The sequence below is a fragment of the Crocodylus porosus genome, unplaced genomic scaffold (genome assembly GCF_001723895.1).
Source record: "Crocodylus porosus isolate Cpor-Errol unplaced genomic scaffold, CroPor_comp1, whole genome shotgun sequence".
NCBI lineage: Eukaryota > Metazoa > Chordata > Crocodylia > Crocodylidae > Crocodylus > Crocodylus porosus.
This window is the reverse complement of record NW_017728918.1, coordinates 31,457,707-31,481,801: the sequence shown is the minus strand read 5'-3', so window position 1 is coordinate 31,481,801 and position 24,095 is coordinate 31,457,707. Positions and strand designations below refer to the sequence as shown.

Below are 24,095 nucleotides of genomic sequence, written 5' to 3'. Positions count from 1 at the left end.
AGGCGCTGATGGGGACCACAACTTAACCCCTCATGGGCTGCATGTAGCCTGTGAGCCACCAGTTGGACAGTCCTGTCCTAGACCAAACCACAGCTACAGGCCTCATGAAAAGCAGTTTTGATAGAAGTGCAAATGGCTTCTGAAAGATCAGGCACAGATCTGTTAAAAGGGAGCAGCATCCTATGTGAGCTGCATTGCCTGTGATTTTTGTGGATGGAGTCTGAGGTCTTGGTTTTAATGTATAATACTGTGGTTCAGGACTTGCTGCTTTCCCCCTGTGGCTGTGGTTGAGCCCAGAAAGATACTTAACGTGAAGCTTTTTTTACGTAAAAAGGGAGAAAACTGCCAGCAGCTGCAGGTCATTCTTCTTCAGGCAGCCATTTGGGGAGGACTTGATAGTGGGAAGGCTCTATTAGGCAGTTGTGCTCAAAGGAATATAGTGGTTGTGTGAACCAAAGATGTGAGTTCAAGTCTTGTTCTGTTGTAAATGAACTCCCTGGTCAATTAGATCAGGGAGTCAAAGGCAGCTGCAGATGACATTAGTCATATCACTTTGTGTTTGGTGATATAGAAAGTGGCATGCCTTCACCCAGCTACCCCAAAGGGTCATCCAGGCTTGGATGGACTTTCTGACTTTGTTTTCATGTGTTAAAAGTCTCGCTTACCCTGTTGACCAATATTACCAAACCTTTTTTTCATACCACTCGCCTCTGTTGGTGCCCTGCTAGCCATTGTTTTAGAATGGGAGATTTTTAGGGAACGGATTGCTTATTTTTCTATTTGCACAATGCCTAATACAGCAGGGTTTGAGTCAGTAATTAGGTTGGTTATGTGTTGCAGTAGTATGCTTAACAGTTATCACAGTGCCAAGTGCAATGAATTGTTTTTACATGGGAGGGTTTGAAACTCATGATTTTTCCATTTTTTCAATATTTGCTGTTTTCCCTAGAGAAGCTGGCTTATGGCTTATGGAGTTAAATGAATACAAGAGAATCTCAGCTTCTTAGCTTTTATAAGAGAATAAGTTTGTAGATCTCATGGTTGTGGAGAAAAGCTTAAAAAGATGCCCTTCATTACATCTTTCAGCCTAAGAAACTGGATGACAAACTACAAATTTCCAAGTATCAAGTTGATTTCCTGGGTTTTGCAGCCTGAAGCATGGTTTTGGAGCATGTAGAGTTGGAAATGCTGTAGATTCCTTTCAATTAAAAATGCCAAATTTTGCCCAGCTCTTCCCTATTTCTGCCACCCAGCACAAAAACATACTTTCCAGTTATCTTTATGTCCAGTATTTTTTAAAGCATCCACTAATTTTGAGGTGCTTCATTGTTATAGCTCCTACAAATTTGCATGTGGTGTAGCACTAATCAGTTATACAGGATCAGAACACAACTGAGAGACAATATGGGCCTGGGTTTCAGGTGTACTGAGCACCTGTGTTTGAACCTAAAGAGATGTTTTTGGGTGCTAAGGATTGTTGAAAATTAGATTCAAGGAGGGCATCCAAAATCACAGGCAACTTTTGAAAATGTTGCTGAACATGAACAATTAACAGGGGTCTTGTCATAGGTCAAAGACCTGCTATAAATGTTGCATTTCTCTCAGTCATTTACAACAATTAAGGAGAAGTACAATCAAAATAGGTACCCATGCACCTTGAGCACATAGTAGGGTAAGTTTATCCTGCTATAATTGATTTCAATAGCCTCACACCAAGAATCAATGTAGTTAATTGTTTTTTAAGATCATTATTTTCCCAGAAAAACTAGTCAATCTTATAATTGTCCAAGTATAAGAGTATCCACATGATACAGTCAGGAGCACTAACCTGCTTAACCTTTGGCTGAGGGAATCAGAGGCATAATAAGAAGGCTTTGTGCCCTGGGTGGCAGTGGTGGCAAGGGCAGCAGCAGCAGGTGTCTTGGCAGTGGTGGCAGCTCCATTTTTGCATTACCTCTAGGTTAGCACTTGAGTTTCATGCCTCAGTTGCCTGCCCACAGCTATGCTGCTGGAGGAAATAGCTTTTCTAAGCCACAGTTAAGTATACCTGTAGGGAATACCTAGTGACTTTCTATCAGTTAGTTTTTTGGGTAGGGTTACTATACGAGACTATGGAAAATCCAGGACACTGTTTCCCCACTCCTTCCTCAAGTCAGCAGCACTGCTGCAGGCAAAGCAGGAGCAGCCCTGCACTGCCCCTTCCTTTGCCCCTGCCCCTGCCTCTCCCACAATCTCAGCAGCGCTGCACCTCTTTCAGCCTCCAGGTTAAGCTCAGAAGAGCGATGAGGTAGGGGGATATCCCCACAGAAAACAAGAGCACCTCTGTGTTCCCCAGTGTGACCCCACCTCCTGAGGGGACCCCAGGGATGGTACCTGGGTACCATGCCTATTCCAGCCATGCAGGCACAGTGCAGGAGAGGAGGCAGCTAGTGCAGGCAGGATGGAGCCGGCCAGGGCCACTGTCCCAGGGCAGATCCTGGAGTTATGCCCCTGCAAACACAGGTCCCCAGCAGCCAGGACAGGGGGAGGGACTGTGGAGCTCTCTGGTCCCATCTCCACTGGACTGTCAGCTGGCCAGGATGGCAGTCCCAGGGCAGGGCATGAGTCCAAGTCACCCTGTCCCCTCCCCTTCCAGGGAAGCCCCCATCCTTGCCAGACTATGGGGTGGGTGCTATGGGTGACTGCCCACGGCACTGTGTGCAGTGTGCCATGCAGGCTCTCACACAGGAGGCACACACGTGTAAGCAGCCCATGTTCGGGGGGAGTCAGGCCAGGCACATGCGGGTGGGTTGGCACCACCCCAGGACATTTGTTTGTATTTTCACCTATCGGCCGAATTGTCGGGACAGCCTATGAAATCCAGGAGTGTTCCGGTGAAACTGAGATATACGATCACTAGGGCTGTGTGAAATTTTTCCACCAGTTTTGTTTTGACACTGATTCAACCTGTTTCGAGGTTGAAACAGCTAAACTGAAATGAAACAGATATGGTTGAAACAGCCTCGAAATGAAATGAGGCAAGTCAAAACATTTTGCTGTTTCGATGCTGTTTCGATGTTTCACCCATAGGCTATAATGGGGAAGGACAAAACAGCCTATACATATGTAATTTATGGCCAGATTTGGATAAAACTTGCAGAAATAGTAGCCCCTTCTGAGGGCATAAAGTCTGCCAAGTTTCAAGAAGATAGGTGCATGGGGTTTGGAGAAACTGCACCCCAAATTCTTGAGAGCCAAACTTGTGTATACGTGTTAAGCCACAGCAGGGTCAAAACTGCAGGGATGCTAGCTTCTGCTGAGGCAACAAACCCTGCCAAGTTTCAAGGAGATAGGTGCATCCCCAAAATCCTAAAAGAGGCTCATGGAAGTTCCTGGCCGAGATACAGGACCTCCACTTAACCCAGGAGGTGTACAGTCCTACTAGGGGGAATGCCCTGCTGCACCTGGTCCTGGCCACAGGCAATGACCTGGTAAGAGGGCTCCAGGTCCTCAACCACCTGGGTGATAGCAATCATCGCTTGCTGGAATTCACCATCCAGCGCAGGGTGTCAAGGGCCTGCAGCAAGGTGGTAGCCCTAGACTTTAAGAGGCCAACTTCAGTGAGTTGAGATTAGTGGAAAAGACTCTGGGGTCCTCAGGAGCAGGGGAACTCAGTGCCCAAGATGAGTGGTCGTTCCTTAAAGAGACGATACTCAGAGCCCCAAGGGGTGACAATCCCAATAAGAAGCAAGGGGGCCAAGAGTGCCCAAAAGTCCCCCTGGCTCACCAAGAGCATTTGTGAATGCCTGATTGCCAAAAAGGCGGCATACCGGGTCTGTAGGGGGGGATGTTAGAAAAGCTAAGGCAGCTATGCAGCTAGGGCTAGCATCAAGGATCAAAGATAATAAAAAGTCTGTTTTTAAATATATAGGGAGAATGAGGAACACACCGGGTAATGTGGGACCCCTGCAGGATATGCTTGGCAATCTGGTGGTTGCGCCAGAGGAGAAAGCAGACCTCTTTAACAAAGTCTTTGCCTCCATTTTCTTGTGCAGGGACCGGGACTCCCCGACCAAGACTCCAGATGGACTTGGAAGAAATGCCGCCAGGCCTAAGGTCGGGGAGGACCAGGTTAGGGAGCTTCTGGAGGGGCTGGACGTGTTCAAAACAGCAGGTCCAGATGCTCTCCACCCCAGGGTGCTGAGGGAATTGGCAGAGGTTATTGCAGGGCCCCTGGCACGACTTTACAAGTATTTGTGGTGCTCTGGCCAGGTGCCAGATGACTGGAAGAAAGCCAACATGGTCCCCATCTTTAAAAAAGGTAGGAGGGAGGAGTCGGGCATCTATAGGCCCATTAGTCTTACTTCAATCCTGGGGAAACTCTTTGAGAAGATTATCAAGGAGCACATCTGTGATGGGCCAGCAGCGGGGATGATGCTTAAGGGCAACCAGCACGGTTTCATTAAGGGCAGGTCCTGTCAGACTAACCTGATTGCCTTCTATGATTAGGTCACAAAAGCACTGGATGCAGGTGTCACCGTGGACATAGTCTTTCTGGACTTCAGCAAGGCCTTTGACACTGTCTCCCACTGCATTCTCATTAAAAAACTAGGCGACTGTGGCATTGCTGCCTACACAGTCAGCTGGATTGCTAATTGGCTGAAGGGTCGTACTCAGAGGGTGGTGGTGGACGGGTCATATTTGACCTGTGGGGAAGTGGGCAACGGAGTCCCCCAGGGCTCGGTCCTTGGGCCCACGCTGTTCAATTTCTTTATTAGTGACTTGGACGACGGGGTGAAAAGCAGCCTGTTTAAATTTGCTGATGATACCAAGATTTGGGGTGAGGTGGGCATGCTAGTAAGGAAGGACAGATTACAGCAGGACCTGGACAGGTTACAGGGGTGGGCTAACGAAAATAAGATGGGTTTCAATACTGACAAGTGCAGGGTGCTGCACTTGGGCAGTAGGAAACAGGGCACATTTATAAGCTGGGAAACGCCCTTCTCGAGAGCACAGTGGCAGAAAGAGATCTTGGAGTCATTATAGACTCCAAGATGAACATGAGCTGACAATGTGAGGTCACGGTCAGTAGGGCTAACCATACCTTGTTGTGCATCCACAGGTGCATCTCAAGCAGGGCCAAGGAGGTGATCCCTCCCCCCTCTATGTAACACTGGTCAGGCTGCAGCTGGAGTAGTGTGTCCAGTTCTGGGTGCCCCCGGAGTAACAAGAAATAAGGGCCACAAGTTTTTAGAGAGTAGGTTTAGATTAGACATCCTAAGGCACTACTTCACTGTCAGGGCGGCTAGGATCTGGAACCAACTTCCAGGGGAAGTGGTGCTGGCTCCTACCCTGGGGGTCTTTAAGAGGAGGCTTGACGTCTACCTGGCTAGGGTCATTTGAGCCCGGTTTTCTCTCCTGCCCAGGGCAGGGGGTTGGATCTGTGATCTACAAGGTCCCTTCTGACCCTACTTCTATAAGTCTATGAGTCTATGAAAGCAAAACTCATGTCACGTGTACGTGTTAAGCCACAGCAGGGCCAAAACTGCAGGCATGCTAGGCACTGCTGAGGCCACAAAGCCTGCCAAGTTTCAAGAACATAGGTGCTGCTACTTCTCTTCTGGCTGGATAACACCTTCCTTACTTTGGACCACAACCCTTTTTCATTGTGTACATTTTTGAGGAAGGGAGAGCCACCTATCAAGAATCAAGAGCTCTGTATATGAGGCCTCTGTTGATGCCATGATGGACCTCCCTCTGAACCTGCTGATTCTTTTGCTGGGAAGTTTACTCAGAGAACAGATGCTAGAGTTATAACCCATCTTAAATGCTTGAAAACAGTTTATGTGTGTTGTTTTAGGCTGTCTATGAAGTTGGACGTACATCACTGTCTCAGTTATAAGCAGCTCAAGTTTCTAAGCTTTCTGCTCACAACCAGGAAGAGTGACCATGTTTGATGAAATTTAGATTTTGATGTCATGCTGTAATATGAGCCTGGAGTGCTCTTGATGGCAGGTCTACTCACAACGCTTTCAACTCTTTGGTTCTCTAATGGTCTTTTATTTAAAGACTAAATAAAATTGTTCTCAGTGGCCACAATAGGTTCTCTTTATTTTCACAGATTACAGGAGTTCTAAAGTTGTCTTGCTGACTCCTCTGGTTATACTGTTTGGTTTCCTTCTAACTCCTGTTTCCATAACCCTCCTTCCAGTCAGTCAGTTCAGCTCCTTCATTGGTTCAGGCAGTGTAGCCACAGGCATATGAAGTTCACTGTGGACTGCAAAACCTGCCCAAGAAGCTGGCTAAACACTGAAGCAGCCAGCCCATGCAGAGCTCTGTGCTATTGTGACTATGCTGCTGGCAGCACCCAAGTTAGTTAGTTTGTCTATGTGTATGCAAACTGTGTTCGCAGCAATTACTGCAGTACAGTTAGTTACAGCTTTCCAATGGCAAGAAGGTCTTGTCCATTGTTTAAAACATTTGTTCAGTTCAGCTTTTTGTGTGTCAGTGTTGCCCACATATGATTAAGGCTAATTCCACTGCAGCCTTGGTTACCCTGTGAGTGGGAAGATAGAGATTTTTGTAAATACTATTTACCATTTTGCAGTCTGTTAAAAGAGACACTTATTAATACCTTTGGTGTTTACTATAGTCCTTAGTCCAAGTGTTTGCGTTATAATCTGCCCTACTTAAGGCAGGGAGTAAGGACATCCCTAGTTTAGGCTTATAATTATTATATTTTTATACATATAGTTGACTTCAGGGAAGGAGCCTGACTAGTACCTATAGGAGTGAAAGCCTTTCTGTACGAGTACAGCCCAGGCAGCCTTGGAGGAAGTTCTTCTAGCCATATACATCAAGATGTTTTTGGGCCCCCAAATAAGGGACCACACTGCAACTCCAAGAACTCCAAGAATCCAGATTCAGACCCTGATTCTCCTTTGCTCCATCAGGAGACTAAGCTATGCCAGCAATTTTCCTTAAGCAGTTTTCATTCCTTCCTGCCTCTCAAACCAGCTCAGTTTTACTATTCAATGAGTTTCAAAGAAGAACTCAGCTCGCTTTCCACCTCTAGCCTCCAGCTCCCTGATCTCTCCTTTGCCTTGGGAAGAGGAATAGAGGACTGCTGCCAGCTGTCCTCCTCTCCTAGGATACAATGACCTTTGGTCTGGAGTATGCCCCCTTACTCCTCTAGAAGTGTAGCTGATTTTACAGTCTGACTGTTCATGCTGTGAGGATAATCAAGACTCCATGCTCGTTCAGTATTTATCCTAGCTGCTGAAATCTCTGGCAAACATGCCAGTTCAGATGCTGGGATTTATGACATGGATTACATCTGTAACTGGATTGAGGCCACCTGCTCATTTCCTCTAGGCTGTTGAGGATAGCTGTCAGACAATGTGGATTTTCAATTAGTACCAGACTTGGCTCAGGGTAGCATAAATGGCAGGGGATGAAAGGTGTCGTGTTCAATTACCAATCTTCTGAGCTAGCCACATGGTACCATATGAATCTGCTCACTCTAGACACAAACCTTCATGTGTCTGTGCATTTGCTACACAGAAGAACATATGCTGGTGACCAGAGGTGTAACAAATGTTTTTTGTACCCTGGACAGTGGTGGCAGACAGGCTGGCAGTGGCAATGACTAAAAATCTTGTGTCCTCTCTAGTCAGTGTCTGACACTGGTGCTCTGCTTGCCCACTCCTAGTTACACTATTGTTTGTGACAGACATCTTCTCTATCTCTTGCAGCTCTGACCTGGCTCGCTTTCTCTCCCTTTTTAAAAGTCCTCCTAATGTAGTATTGGTGAAAGAAAGAGAAGGAGGTTTGCAGAATGTTTTCCTTTCCTCAAAAATATTTTTGCAGACCTCCTGTAGATCAGGTTTTGGTGGCCCACTTGGTCCAACTCTGTTTTGGAGTTGTTTTCCCTACAACATAATAAATAAAACGCCCTTTCACTGACAGGTTTACCAGGACATGAGATTCTATGAGTCAAGTCTTTTTCCAAAGATGTTATTCATCTGTTCAGGCAGAGCTCACCAGGATTTACTAAGGACTCTGGTGTGTCTTCACTACCTGGTGCAAGTGTCTTTCAAGGCTATTTTGGATAAGGACTCCTCCATCAAGCCCTGTACGGATACCAGTTGCAGTTAGCGGATCTGCAAAAGGTAAAATTCAAGGCTATTTAAGCAGTTCTCGTCTTCTCAACTGAGTCTGCATTCTCCTATCCTGGGAGGTCAACTTAGATATTTGCATCTTTCCTTGTACTGCATTTCCTCCTTCAAACTTTATGATACGTAGGTTTTCTAAACTATTCTAACAGCATTCACAGATTGGTGAAACTTATTTTCTGTTTTCCTTATCAACAGCCTTGTTAAATATTTTTTTAGTCCCTTCCATTTTCTCTGACTTGCTTTCTGAACTTTATCTCAACAAATCTAGAACAGCCTATTGTACCGTGCAATGTATATACTATTGAATTGGGTATACAACCTGTATATTTTTTCATGCTGCTAAGGGTATGATATGTACAAATACATTGCTGTTATGGTATCATGCTGTATACCCTCAGAAACTGTTGAAGGCCTCTGGAATTCTTATGATGTTTATTCATTCTTTTGTTTAGGAGTCAGTGACCTGTAAGAGCTCATTATGAAGAGAGATCTGGTTTTCTTGGTGACTCTAATTAGCTTTGCCTTCCTGTCACTGCTAAGATCTGGATATCCTCAACACATTGCAGAAGAGTCCTGCTCTGTTCAGATTCTTGTTCCAGGCCTCAAAGGTAAAGTGTCAATCTTTTCCTCTGCCCACATAGTTGTCCCCTCTTTCTTACCAGCAAATTTTGGCCAATTTCCAGCAGAGAATAAGACCTTGGTACAATGCACAACTGCCTTCTAAACATAGTTATGGTTAAACACAGTTTGTTACCATTACAGTATCATAGCTGACAAGTTGTAGGCCTACTTCTATAAAGTAGTTGTTACTCAGATGAGTGGGCTGGTTGATTTTGAGGGTTTATATTCATGAGTAATGCTTGGCATAAATGAAGATTGCAAATAGCTTATATGTTGTGTCTGTTCTAAAACCATTTTACAGGTCTTCTTTGTCTCTCTCAAATGGATTACTTGGAAGTTGTCTGTATTTTCTGGTCTGCTGTACACATTTTTGGGGGCTGAACTCTGAGAAACACTAAGCACTTACAGTTCCTATTGAAATAGCTGTTCTGTGACTCTCAAAATCTAGCTGTATAAATTATACAAATAATATGCTCACTATTTTTTCTTTAGACATTTCCATATTGTTTAACAAAGATGGCATGACAAAAATACTAATTTAATCCTACAAAAGAATACACTTCTTTTGAAAGAAATTAATGTTCTGAAGAAATAGTCTCTATACTTCTCAAAACTTATATATTTCATGACAAATATTGGAGGGGTGCAATCTCCACCCCAGAGTGCTGGGGGAATTAGCTGAGGTCACTGCGGGACCCCTGGCAGGGCTTTACAAGCACTCATGGTGCTCTGGCATGGTGCCAAAGGACTGGAAAAGGGCCAATGAGGTTCCCATTTTCAACAAAGGGAGGAAGGAGGACCCGGGAAGCTATAGGCAAGTTAGTCTTAGCTTGATCCTGGGTAAGCTTTTTGAGAGAATTATCCTGGCACATGTCCACAAGGGGCCATGGGGGAGCTTATGCTTAGGGGCAATCAACATGAGTTCATTAGCGGCAGGTCCTGTCAGATCAACCTGGTGGCCTTCTATGACCAGGTCACAAAATCCTTAGATGCAGGGGTAGCAGTGGACGCAGTCTTTCTGGACTTTAGGAAGGCCTTCGACACTGTCTCTCACCCCATTCTCATTAAAAAACTAGGGGACTGTGGTGTCGACACCTACACAGTCAAATGGGTCACTAGCTGGCTGGAGGGCTGCACCCAGAGAGTGGTGGTGGATGGGTCATTTTCGACCTGGAGGGATGTGGGCAGTGGGGTCCCCCAGGCCTCGGTCCTCGGGCCCGTACTGTTCAACATCTTCATCAGCGACTTGGACAAGGGGGTAAAAAGCACCCTGCTCAAATTCACAGGGGGAAGTGGGCATGCTAGAAGGGAGGAATAGGCTACAATCAGACCTAGACAAGTTACAGGGGTGGGTGGATGAGAACAGGATGGGTTTTAACACTGACAAGTGCAAGGTGCCTCACCTGGGGAGGAAGAACCAGCAGCACACCTACAGGCTGGGGAACTCCCTTCTCATTAGTACAGAGGCAGAAAAGTATCTTGGAGTCATCATTGATGCCAAAATGAACATGGGCCGACAGCGTGGGGACATGGTCAGGACCATACCTTGTCATGCATCCACAGGTGCATCTCAAGCAGGTCCAAGGAGGTGATCCTCCCTCTATGCGGCACTGGTCAGGCCGCAGCTGGAGTACTGCGTCCAGTTCTGGGCGCCGCACTTCAGGAGGGATGTGGACAACATGGAGAGGGTCCAGAGGAGGGTCACTCGCATGATCGGGGGCAGCAGGGCAGGCCCTACGAGGAGAGGCTACGGGACCTGAACCTGTTCAGCCTCCACAAGAGAAGGCTGAGGGAAGATCTAGTGGCCTGTTACAAACTAGTCAGAGGGGACTAGCAGGCATTGTGGGAGTCCCTGTTCCCCCAAGCACTGCCAGGAGTGACCAGGAATAATGGTCACAAGCTGGCAGAGGGTAGGAGGAGGTTAGATGAACACCTTGCTGGGGTCGTTTGACCCCAGTACTCTTTCCTGCCATGGCAGGGGGTGGGACTTGATGATCTGCTCAGGTCCCTTCTGACCCTAGAAACTATGAAAATATAAACTATGAAATTCTATCCCCATTGGAATCAATATTAAAATGTACAGTGACTCCAGCAGGGTCATGATTTAGCCTGATTTATGCCTGTACCATTACAAAGAACTACATATGGCAAAAGCCAAGGATAAGGAACAGTTAACAAACCACCAGTTCCTAAGCAATCATAACACTTGTATTATTTAACAACTGTGCAGTTTTTTCTGGTGGCTGCATATGCTTGAGTTTTAAATATCATTCACTGGCAAGATGGCCGTGCCCAGCATTAAGTCCAGTAATAAAAACCTTTTATTTTACTGTAGACTTGAGTAATTTTTTAACCTGATGAACTTTCAGCTCCTGACTTAGTTCAACTGCTGAACTGAAAAGGCAAAATATTCTTTTTCTCTGAAATCTTAATCACACATGTAAAAATGGAGGATGTGAAGTGAAAAAGGAGAGAAATGTTTGTTTAATGCATTCAGGTAATGTGTGGATTGCCTGTCTGAGCCTTGAATTATTTCATATTTCCCCTTCTTTGGCCATCTTTAACATCAGTACCACACACACAACATTACTATTAAATTAAATATTGCATTGCATCGCCTAGAATAATTGATTGCTGGACCACAGGACTGAGGGCCAAAAACTTTTAGCTCTGATGTTGGCTCCCCCCCTGTGGCACTATTCATGTTCCTGAACCTTTGTGTATCATTTTCCCCATGTAGGTAATCTGTCAAATATAACATTACCTATTACTGTTGTTTCCAGGTAGAATTTTTGTTGTATAACAAGACCCAATAATAAACCTGTCTCCTTTTGCTATAGGGCAATCTGGAGTATAGAGCCACAAAACAATGAGAGACTGAAAACCAGAATATGTTAGTGCTTTCACTTCTCTTAATTAAAAGTAGTCATCATGGTGGCAAGGGAGATTGATGCACAGATTTAGCAAAACACAAAATGGCTAGCTAAGGTCTTAGTAATATAAAATCTCTCAAAAGCCATCAGTGCTTAAGCTGAACTGTCAAGGGGAATGGCTGGCTCAGAGGATTGGTAATGAGCTACAGAGCCTGTCATCTCTTGGCGCAAATCCAGCCCATGTCAGTAATGTCCAAGTTTTGCTCTAAAATGAGCGTATGTGTGGCTGTATGCCCAAAACTCAGCTCCCATGTGGAGCTGTGCTTCACACAAACAGCTTTTAGATTTGCCATAGGTCCTCCTTTGCTGAACTGCCAATGAAGTTTCTGGCCATGGTGGAGCAAAGCCTTACATAGTAGAGCCCAGCACAGCCCTCTGGGGTCTAGTAACCTCTTCTTCCTGTTTCTTCCTGGAAATTTATGTGGAGGAGATTAGGAGTGGGGATGAAGTTTACGGGAAACAAAGGAATCTCTTGGAAATGGAGTCCCAGGGAAAGGCAGGCAAAGAAGTGGGAGAATGGGGATGTCCTTGGACAGTCATTCTCAGTTAGGGTGATGTTGCCTTTGAAAGGTGCTGTTAGGACAGAGGGAATAAGCGATAGGCATGTGCAAAACAGGCTACATTTGATTTGGATTTGGCTTGAATCAGGGACAGTGATTTGATTTGTTGATTTGGATCACTGTCCCAAATTGATTTGGCTGAATCCAAATCTGAATTCAGTGCTGATTCAGAGAATCAGTGATTCGGTCACAGCTTTACATTTTTTTTCTACACACTTGGAGGTACCAGTTGTGGCTCGTGAATGCTGTGAGGCTGGGGCAGATGGAGCGTTCTGCAGGAGTGTGGGGACCACCCCCTCGCATGCTTAGCAGCAAACCCGGAAGTGTACTGGACGTACTTCTGGTCCACTTCCAGATCCATTGCCAAGAAGGCAGGGACTCCCCACCCCCGTGACCCTGCTGCTCTGCAATCAGCCACGGGGGGACCCCCAGACCCAGGAGGGACCAGTCTTGCATTTGCAAGCTTGTCTAATTCTGTCTCAACCATGCAGTTGCTTCAATAAAAGTTACCACCCTAAAAAATTCTTGCCTCTCTGAATAGTCTTAATGATACATAATATACAAAAAGATATATAATGATATATAATACACCAATGCTATATAATACACAAAAACAGTTGGTATGACATAAATATAAACTTATAATAGTCTTCTATTTCCTTACATGCTTAATAGCTCTTCTTATACATAGGGCACATGGATATTGAAAACCACTCCTAGCTAAAAAACAATAGTGATAGGCTTTGTCAGGGATTGGTAACCCCCAACACATGTGCCAGATTATGGCACATGAGGCTTCTTTGCTCAGCACACTACAGTTGGCCTGGGATCTGGGCAGGCAGGGAATAAACTCCCTCCAGAGGTGGTGCAATCACCTGGAAATCTTCAAGAGGACAGTCACCTCGCTGGGCTCACCTGACCCCAGTTGTCTTTCCTGCCTAGTGCAGGTGGGCTGGACCCCATAATCTTGCATGGTCCCTTCCAGCCCCTTACAATCTATGAATCTGAGTCACTTGCCTGTGCCATGCAGTAGTTTTCATAATGGTTGTATTTACAGACATGGTTGGAAAAAGAAAAGATGTCACCTTTTGGTGTGCAACATTACCTAGCGCACGTGACAGTACTGGCTGCCAAATGAGTCGACTCTGTGACTTTGGGTCATGTCACATTTTGCATGTATTCAAAGTTCAAGCAATTACATGTTAAAGCAGGAAGACACAAGCTAAGTGTGCTTGTATCATAGCAAAATTCTGACTTTTTGGGTGAGGAGTATCTCCAGATCATACAAGAAACACATGTTCAATTCTCATCACGCTGCTCCATGGGAATAATATAAGCAGTATGCAGTCCTTATTTAGCTGTGACATCAGCCAGGTGGGAAGAGGAAAGCCACACATGGCAGGAGGACAGATTCTGGGTCTCTCGCTTGTAGGGTTTCTAAAGGGTCAAGTTGCAAACTGGGTGCCCACAGCCCACTGATTGCTGGTCCCAACTCTAGCACTGCATGAGGGCTGGTTCAGGATTTTGGTGGTGCTGGGGCTGGGATCAATAATTGGTGTAGAACTGACAATCAGAAAAATTTACCTTGTGACTGCTTAGAACATGCTCTAACTCTAATACCACGCAGATTTAACACCTGCTAAAAATGATCCCTCAGGGGGCTGGACTAGATGACTTATGGAGTTTCCTTCCAGCTTTACTTCTCTATGATTTTATGATAATTGTGTCCATCATGACAAAGCTCTTTGACTATAAGAGGCAGATCTTGTCTCAAATAATGTGTGAAATAAAGGCAAGAAATTAGGAAGTGGGGAGAAATGTAGAAGTACCTTCTCTTGCAGACAGTCAGGCAGGTAGCTGGTAAAAGAAGCAATAGTTGAACTCAAGTTATGCATCACTGCAGAAGTACTATAGCATACAGACACCTGACCTGGAATTAACCAAGTGAGCTGGAAGCAGTCTGTGTTAGGTGCTGACTTTGCATTTGCTATTGTTTTCTTGTTTGTTTCCTATTTGTGGTTTTTTTCTTTTTTTTAACAGAAGTTTTTGGTTTTGCAGGTATGGCTTTGTAACTCCCTCATCAAGCTGCCAAATTATTTAGTTGGTACAGATATATAGATTACATATTAAAGAGCAAAATATAATAGCTGAGGTGCCATGCATCCACATATAACTAGCTAAAGAAACCTAGATAGCCAGCACGTATGGAAGTTGCCATTTAAATGGATGAGGATGAAAACCATGTCTTGAGATTCATGAATACCGGTACAACAGATAGTAGTTCAAACTAAAGAAATTCAGAAGTCTGTTGAACCACTGAGATGAAGATTAAGGATTTTCCTCCTGTAGAAAAGTTTAACATACTTAGTCAGTAAAGCATTACAGAACATGCCCAAGTCCCAAGAAGTTTCTTGGTTCTTAAAGATGCTATTAGGTTCTTTACTGAACATGGTTACATATGTGAAAATGTTTTGCTGAAATGTGCATACCCTGCCACCCCTTATTCCTATCATTGTCCCCCACCCCATGATGCCCCTGCTGCCAGTCCCTCTACCTACTCAGCTTCCTCCTCTTCATTACCTTCTTTTCTGCCCTGGTCCCTCCAGCCCTGACCCAGCCCAGCTGGGAGCTGCTGCCACTTCTCCCTGGCTGGGCTGGGACCCGGTGGGGCTACTGCTGCTTTGATCTAGAGCAGTTGCAGCAGAAGATAAGGGGGAGGGGGCAGGGAGGGGAGCAAAACGTGAGGGGGGCAGGCTGCAGGTGGAAGGCTAGGGGGCAGGCTGTGGTAGAGGCAGGGAATGTGGGAGTGGGCACAGACATGGGTGCAAGGGGAAGGGAGGCTCATGAAAACGGGGTCTATGGTGGGGGACAGGCAACAGGGGAATCATTTTAAATTCAAAGTAATCTTGGATTCAAATAAAGATGGTAGGATTGGGGCCGATAGACAAAGCTTGGGCCCAACCGTCAACCTTATTTGCATAATATAATAATAGATTCATAGAAAAGTAGGGCTGGAAGGGACCTCTAGAGATCATTTAGTCCAAACCCCTGCCTGAGGCAGGATCATCCCTATTCAAATCGTCCCATTGTCTAACCTATTACTAAAACTACAACATCAAGCTTTCACAAAACTGAACTTGCCACAAGTAAATCAGGGGGACAACAGTGTTTTTCATGTAGCAATTTAAAAAAAGGGTGTCACATAGGGTCAAAAACCTTTTTTTTTCTTAATGTATATGGGTTTTTTTTTTTCCAATGGAAGAACAGAATGGAGGTATTGGAATGATTTACAGTCTTGGCAATTCAGACTGAGACACTTCCTGGGAGTGGTGGCTCAATATGTTTTTCCCCTCTTTGTCATTCTTTCCTTTTATATTAATAGGGGAGGCTGGAGAAAAGGGAGAAAAAGGTGCTCCAGGGAGGCCAGGAAGAGTTGGACCTTCAGGAGAAAAAGGTAATTCCATTAAAAAGGATGACTATAGGAGTTGTTCCTGACAGAAAGCTACCATTCTGGGTTTTTTTCTGAGGGTGGATGTTCAGCATCCTGTCTTTGATGGAATGCTAAGGCTTGTGGGGCATTTCCCAGTGCTTCACATGCTCCATTACAGCTACTACCTTTCTGGTCCAAGAGACTAATTTCAAACCCCTTATTGCAATTTCTTGATTTGCCAGCGAGGACGATCTGCCTGACCCTGTCCTAATTCCTGCTGCCTACACAGTACCAGCTGCCTATTAGTGTGAGACATTAGCATTAGATCACAAGGCCTAATTTTCAGACTTGGGTCTCTGCTTCTGTCTGCACATATGTATGTACATGAACTTCTAGTAGCTCTAAGTACAGGCTTTCGAAAGTCACAGGAAAAAAGAAAAGCATTTCAGCACTTGCTGTGTGACTTCAAGTGAGTCAGTCATGCCCTGTGTGACACTTTGGCTACCTGTAAAAGCATTATTCAAATACTTGCGGTAACAACTTTGAAGAATTGTTGCAATTGTCATAAAAAGACAGTTTGCAAGGGGCTTTGAGATCATTGGATGGATGGAGGTTTAGAAGCCTATAATTATTAGAGCTGAGAGAAGTTTGCAAATTCTTACATTTCAGTATCTGTCTTCAGACTGAAACAGTGAAAACTGAAAAATCAAAAGTTTGCTTGGAATACAAATTCTGACCAAAAATTCATTGAGATAGGACAACATTTTAACATTTTGGTTGAAAAGAAACATTTTGACATTCTGGGAATAAAAACAAGTTTAGTTTTGGTTTACTGAATTGAGCTTAAATACTTCATTTTGAGACAATTCCAACATTAAACCTGCATTTCTTAATCATATAAAAATCATCAGATAAATACAACACAAGAGAAATGCTCTTCTCATTGTGTTTCTGACTTGAACAGGAGGAATTACTGGATATCTCTGTCTGGGAACTCAGCTCTTGTGATGTTTTCAGGCAATTTTGTTAAGCCAAAAAGTGATAAAACCTTCAATAACTTGTTGAAAATGAATTGAAATTCTGAGCTTTTGATGTTTCCCTGGACCTTGATTAGGATCAATACATATTTATTCCCTCATTTCTTCTGTTTATTCTGCAGCTAGATTATGATGTGTAGAATATCAGCAAGTCATAAAGCATTGGGTGGAATTTAGATAAAATATAGATGAGAAGAATAATTTTAATGAATCAGCCAAACTGATTTATATTATAGTATGTATTACATAATACATGTTGTGCCATATAAGCAAAAGTAAAATACTATAAGAGATCCGGTGATGATTACATGTTTTGTATCAAATCTTGCCTTTGAATGCATGTGAGCTTTTCCACTGAAGTTCTGGGACCCCTGAACACCTGAGGAAGAATTAGCCCTCAGATTTAGCCTAACGGTAATGTTGTATAGGAGATTAGTTTCTTTAGGGAATTAACTTCTTTAGGGAACTCTTTAGGGACTGGAGTTACAATGTTACATCTGTCTGTACCATTAGTTTTACAAGCATTTGAACTGCATGGACTGGATCTTGGTTTTATTATTTTGCTCATAGGCATATTGGATAAGTTTCTTCAAGATATTATAGAGCAACTGGAACCTGCAAAATACTGACTCTGGCCTTAATCTGTGGAGCACTTTACCATGTAACATTAAGCAGATGAAATTTATGAATAATTATGCCAGACTGAGGCCAGAGTCCTCACCATCTTGCAGGATCATGGTCTAAACAAGATAATAACTCCGTAGATATTGTAATATTACTTTCCATTAATATGAAATCCTTTACATTTCTGATTTAATATTAACATGACTTTACCACTCACTAGCTGCTGCTGGCAGATTTCTGTACAAAAACCCTGATGAAAGCTGTCTACTGTTGATGGTAATACATTTAAGATGTTATACATTTTGAACCAGACATTCAAACTGGATAGCTGATTCAGACTCTTTTCCCTGTTCTGCTTTAACACGATGGGAATTTGAAGAGATCTGTTAGCCTTCCTTTTGGCAAAATATATTTGAAAAGGTTTTTTATGCTGTAATAATTTGACACATACATATCATCTATAATTTTACTACCTTCATCTAGTAATTCTTTTGTTCCACTGAAAAATATTTTAAATAATTGTTTTCTTGCCAACTATAGATTTTTCTCTGATGTTTTAGCTTCTTATACCAATGTTCTAACCTTTACAGCTGGATATTAATTGCTACTCATTTCTCATATTTCCTTTTGTTATAAGTAGCTCTATATTTCTAGTTGCTTCATCACTGAACAAGTGATGTATTTTATCCAAAATTTTAATCTTTTTTGGGTGTAAAATGATGACTTTTGGGTCATTTAATAAACTCTTAAAGAATTTATTAGACCAAAGTCTTTTAACAACACCATTTAAAAATGAAAGAGGAGCTCATTTTTTCCTCCAGTTTATTTTGGCAGTCTACAACAACTTCTTTTCCTGGACTTTGATAGTTAACATAGTGATCCAGATACACTTATGATCCCCTGGTCCTGTTATCAGTAACTCTAAAAAGTAATGGGAACTTCAGTGTGCCTAATTTTCAGTCATATTTTTCTAACGGTTTTTCTCTTGTTACTTTTGTTCATAATTTTTCTCAGGTTTGAGAAATTAGCTCTTTTGAAACTCCAAGTGTATGTATCGCTAGTTGGGACTATTTCTGTTAGTTCCTATCGGAAGTATCAAGGTCAGGATCACTATTCTTTAGGCAACCATCAGTTTTCAGGATGGTGAACATGTAATTATTTATCATAATGAATTTCAAGATAGTTACTTTGTATTGGGTATAATTATCTTTTGTTTTGCAAAATTATGGTGTATAATTCTTAGAAACTTAGATGTTTTATTCCTGGGTGCATGAGACAGCTCACATGTCTTCCAAACTAAAGCACTTTTTAACAACACAATTTAAATATAGGTGTTTAAGGAGTAACTCTTCTTGTTATCCCACTTGAATGAGAAGTCTACAGCATATCCTCACCAATTCTTCCTTCTGGGCTTTGATAGTTAACGGAGTGATCTATATGTACTCATGGTCTTCTGGTTCTGAGTGATGATCAGTAACTCTAAAAATATAATGGTGTCTTCAGTGTAGAGTGCCACTTCACTAGTATCTTCATCATACGCTCAGTAAACAGGTTGAAAGAAATATTTTCTTGTTCCAGTCATTGAAATAATTTCACTGGCTTTCAGTAACACTTATTCTTTTTACCAGTAAGAATTTATAGTGCTTCTTGCTTGTTGTCAGATAGCTAGTTTTGTGTATGTAAAAATGTGAATACATGTCTGCTCATTACATTTTTGTCACAGTTGTTCAATTTATTGGTAACATGTTGAACTGAGTTTATACCACTGTTGCTTTTTTGCACCTTCTCCTGGCATTGATGGTTTGAGCATGTTCCTGGCAAATACAGCTTGTCTCCAACAAGATTATAGAAATGTTGCACAGAACTAAAACCAACTCATTGTACAACCAACACTTGTTCATTCCCGTACTTTAGCTCCTTTTTAAGATTCCTGGCTTTCTGTAGTTGGTTCCAATGTCTAATACCTTTAGTTGAGACTTGAGTTCAAAATCCCATTCAATCTTGGAGTTCTATGCCAAATTTTTGCTTCAGAAAGACAAGTTAAGACAATGCCAGACTGCAGCCAGCAAGGCCAGCCATACCTTGTCATGCATCCAAAGGTGCATCTGAAGCTGGTCCAGAGAGGTGATACTCCCCCTCTATGCGACTTTGGTCAGGCCGCAGTTGGAGTACTGCGTCCAGTACTGGGCACCTCACTTCAAAAGTGATGTGGCCAGCCTGGAGAGGGTTCAGAGGAGGGCCACCTGCTTGGTGAGAGGGCAGCAGGACAGGCCCTATGAGGAGAGACTGAGGCACTTGTTCAGCCTCAGCAAGAGGAGGCTGAGGGGGGACCTGGTGGCTGCCTACAAACTCATCAGGGGAGATCAACAGCAAATAGGTAGAGCCCTTTTCTCCCCAGCATCACCTGGGGTGACAAGGAACAATGGTGACAAGCTGATGGAGAATAGGTTTAGGTTATAGATCAGGAGGCAATATTTTACAGTTAGGGTGGCCAAAATCTGGATCCAGCTTTCCAGGGAAGTGGTCTTCGTCCCTACCTTGGGCAAATTCAAGAGGAGGTTGGATGGTCACTTGTCTGGGGTCTTGTGAACCCAGCAGTCATTGCTGCCTGTGACAGGGGGTCAGGCTAGAAGATCTGTTCAGGTCCTTCCTGACCCTAGCTACTATGAAACTATGAAACTATGACATGGGCCATATATTGTTTCATCTCCTATTCTTGCTAACTTTCCCATGTTTCGTTTGGATAACTATTTTGGCAGTCCTGTGGACTATTAGAAAAGACACCACAGTTGGTCCCAAATCATAATTTGAAAACCATTAAGGTTCTATTAACTATTAAGTGTAATTTCTCTTTAAATTGATTGTCCCATGCCGAGGATCTCAAAGAAAGAGAAAAAGACTATTTCATGGGTAGCTTAAATGGTTATCCCAGTGGTAGATTCAATCACAAGAAAGAAGGAAATGTAAAACAGGCTTTATGAAGATTCCAGTTTGCTATCAGCCAGTGCCTGTTTCTGTGAGAGTATAACAAGCAAATTTGAAGAGGAACACTTCAGAAGCAAATTAATCTGAGCAGTTCTAATGAGCACAGGATAATTAATATATGTGTTTCCTGGCTTTGAGATAACAAACTTTTATTTCTCAGTAGAATACATAGGCTTTACTAGATATTGATAAGTAGTCTGTCCTCTGCATTGTTTACAAAAAAGGACATGGAGTCTTGTTTATACATCATGTGATATCTATCGACTAAATACATGTCTGCTTCATTTCAGATACAGCTGCTTGGAATGAAATATTAAAAGTAGTAAGAGCAGCTCTGAGTGTTCAGTCCTCTGGTGTGTTATGTCTTTATCACAACCCCAGATGAAGAAGCCCACTTTCAGATAAGCTTAGTACGGTCAGAGCAGGCTAACGCTTTTTGTTGAACCTGGAGTTCTTGGAAAAGGCTTCTTCTGTATGTTGGATATGAAGAAGACTGCAAGTAGCATGAGTAACTCTCTGAAGTAATAAGCTGAGGCATTAAAGTGTTCATGGAACCTTTAATACTTCCCATGAGCTGAAGCAATTTCAAAGATAGAACTTTTTTCAACTGATTGCACAAGACTGTAGAGATTACTTTTGTTTTTCCACTTGGATAGTATAGAATAGGAGGAAATTGCCTGTAGTTCCCTGTAAGGATTCTTAGTGCATTAGTAATTGTAAATATAATTTCTTTTGCAACTTTTGGTCCTCTTCTATAATTGTGCTTGGTGCCTAAGTGCCAAGATAAAAGATAGTTAGGGAATTCTATTGGTGGCTAATGCAGGAATGGCATTGGTTATAGGATTTGTCATACTGAATCACACCAAGGGGCAAGTACTTATTTCCATCAAATACTTCACAGGAATATTCCAGGAATATGGAGTCTGACCTTCCTCTCCACTTCAGTGCATCTACAAATATCTCATTGTGTGAAACTGTCACAAGGGGTGACAAGCATTTCTTCTGATGTATTGGCGATTAGTTTATGTCCTGTTGTATGATGTCTAATTGTATTTTAAGATAAGGATAATGACTAAAAACCATAATGTCAGTCATAGAATTATCCAGACTTAAAAAAAATGGATCCAAAGCCTGTGACTGTCATGGGTATAATTCAGAAGTGGGGAGTCAGGGGTCATAAGCCAGGGGTCCACAATAGTGAGACCCCAGAACAGGGCCAGATTAACCCTTTAGTGGGTCCTAGGCAAACAAACTTGTGAGCCCTGAGCTGGTCAAGACCCTCGTCCCCACCTTGGTGCTGCTGCCCACTGGGAGCAGGGCTCATTTGCTGCTAGGAAGCAGCCGCTGTGGCAGTGAGGCTGATGGAGGAGAGGGGAAGGGAAGGGAGGTGGATGGGGCCATTTGTGCCACTGCAGTAGAGGCAAGGAATAGGGTCCCCCCACAGCTCAGGGTCCTAGGTATTGTGCCTAGTTTGCTTATGCTTTAATCTGGCCCTGCCCCAGAAGCCAGAGCTACAATGGAGTCACAAGGCAGAGCAAGGCAGAAGGAGCCCACATAGAAAGACCTACAAATCTCATTGCTGGGACAAGACCCCAGAGGAAGTGGGAGGGTTTTTATAGCCCTCCCATCAAGGGTTAGTGGCTTCTATTGGTTTCCCTGGATCCCTTGGTTTCCCATTGGAAACCTCACAGGAGGGTCCAGGTTGGTTAACTGGCAAGCTGCTGTGTGGCACTTCAGCCCAAGTCTCTGCCCATGAGTATGGAAGACACAGGTTCAGGTCATAGGCTGGCCACCTATGATCTAGTCCATCCTCCTGTTCAAAGCAGGATCATCCTTGACTAAATAATCTCAGTTGGTTGTCTAACTTGTTTTTAAAAATTTCCAAGTATGGAGACTCTACAGCCTGTCTGGGTAGCCTGCACTAATGCTGAGCAAATACATAGTGAGAAAGGTTCTAATATGAAACCTAATTTTTCCCTGATGCAATGTGAGACCATTGTTCTTTGTCCTATTCCATAAGGCTACAGAAAATAGTGTATTTCTATCTCTTTATAACCACCTTTCAGATGGGTGGTTGTAAAAACTTTTATGAAATACTCCATCACTCTTCTCTTCTCCAAGCTAAACAGGCCCAGTTCTTTTAACCTTTCCTCATAAGTCCTGCTTCCCAGACCTCTAATAATTTTATTGGTCTTTCTAATTGGTTCATATTGTTTCTCAAGTGAGGGGTCAAAACTTGGAAATAGTACTCCAGATGAGGCCTCACTAGTGCTGATCAGAATGGGAGAATCACTTTCCTTGATTTGCATGGGGTACAAATAATGCCCAGTATGTTTTTGGCTATCTTTTTTTTGCAACAAAACACATTATTGGCTTATATACTTCTTATGGTCTACCATAACCCCCAGGCCCTTTTCTGCAGTATTGCAGCCTAGCCAATCATTCTCTAATCTGTATTTGTGCATGAGATTTGTTTCATCTCAAGTGCAGGACTTTGCAATTATCCATACTGAATTTCAACCAATTTGATTTTGGAACATTTCTTGAGGTTATCAAGGTCATTGTGGATGTTATCACTACTCTTCAGAGTGTCTGCAGATCCACCCAACTTGGTGTCATCCACAAATTTACTAAGTGAGCACTCAGTCCCATTATCCAAATCATTAATGAAGATGTTGAACAATACTGGACCCAGGACAGACCTTTGGGGGACCCAGCTTGATACCTCCTCCTAGCTTGACATCGAACCATTGATAACTACTTGTAGAGCTCTATCATCCATCTTACAATAGTTTCATTTAAACTGTATTTCCTTACTAATAGAAAGGATAACCTCCTCAGTCCCCCTCAGGATGGAGTGTCCCACGACAAACACCTTATGTTTTCTCTTGGGGAGAGCGGGGGCGGTAGGTGCAGTTGAGCCTATGTTGCCTGAGGGAGCTGGCAACTCAGCAGGCTCTGCTGGAGCAGCAAGAGGTACGTACCTCTTGCTAAGCTCTGGCAGGGCAGGGGCCTTGGTGCAGCGGGCCTTAGGGTCCTTGACCACCTTGGTCCGTGCCCCTGACTGGACAGAGTGGAAGGTCCTGGAGTCCTCCTTTGTCCTGGAGGGAGACCGTGGTCTACCCTCTGGCTTCTGGGGGAGAAGGGCCTGGTGGTAGGAGTTGATCTCCTGCTCACAGTCCCTGATGGCATGCAGTCTCTGGACTGTGGCCTGGAGCTCCTCCAGCTGGCATGCCAGAGACCCCAAAAGGGAGCAGACCCCACAAGGGGAGGTGGTCATGCCCCTGGCCACCAGAGCATGAAAAAGGGACAGGCAGCCCCTGCAGCCGAGAGCCAGGGGCTCCGTCTGGGTGGCCATTTCTGAGGTGCCGGGGGGGGGCCTCAGAGCCTGAGGGGACCCTTGGGGTGTGGCGCATGCCCATCCATGTCATTCCACTGGTAGGCTGGCTACAGCTGGGACTGTCTACCTTGGGGGGTTTGCAGGCAGGGTCTTGGGCCCTCCTGCGCACCCTCCTGCACAAACTCCGCACTAAGTCATGCACTGGCAGACAAGCACACCTGTTTGCGCAGCCTGTTCGCATGGCTCCCTGGGGAGCTGGGTGAAATAGGGGCCTGGGCGAGGCGGGACCTGGCCCGGCTCCACTCAGCTGCCTCCTCCCTCTCACTAAGGGGTTAACCCCCTCCCACCATGGGCCCTGCTTGCCTCTGGCTGTGCTGGGGGTCGGTGGGGGGCTCCGCGGCTGCTGGGA

The 24,095-nt window shown here is 44.0% G+C and overlaps 1 protein-coding gene across 4 annotated transcripts in view; it reads left to right on the top strand.

Annotated features, from left to right (window-relative positions):
- Window positions 1-24,095, top strand: part of COLEC11 (collectin subfamily member 11) — a 66,855-nt gene that overhangs the window by 24,511 nt on the left and 18,249 nt on the right. For 3 of the 4 annotated variants that reach the window (XM_019537434.1, XM_019537438.1, XM_019537436.1), the window contains exons 2-3: window positions 8,609-8,764; window positions 15,653-15,724. In XM_019537434.1, coding sequence (XP_019392979.1) covers window positions 8,635-8,764; window positions 15,653-15,724 — 202 coding nt within the window. In that variant the 5' untranslated portion in view covers window positions 8,609-8,634. Of the gene's footprint in view, window positions 1-5,047; window positions 5,058-8,608; window positions 8,765-15,652; window positions 15,725-24,095 lie in introns of those variants that run through there. The other variant, XM_019537435.1, reaches the window with a different exon arrangement.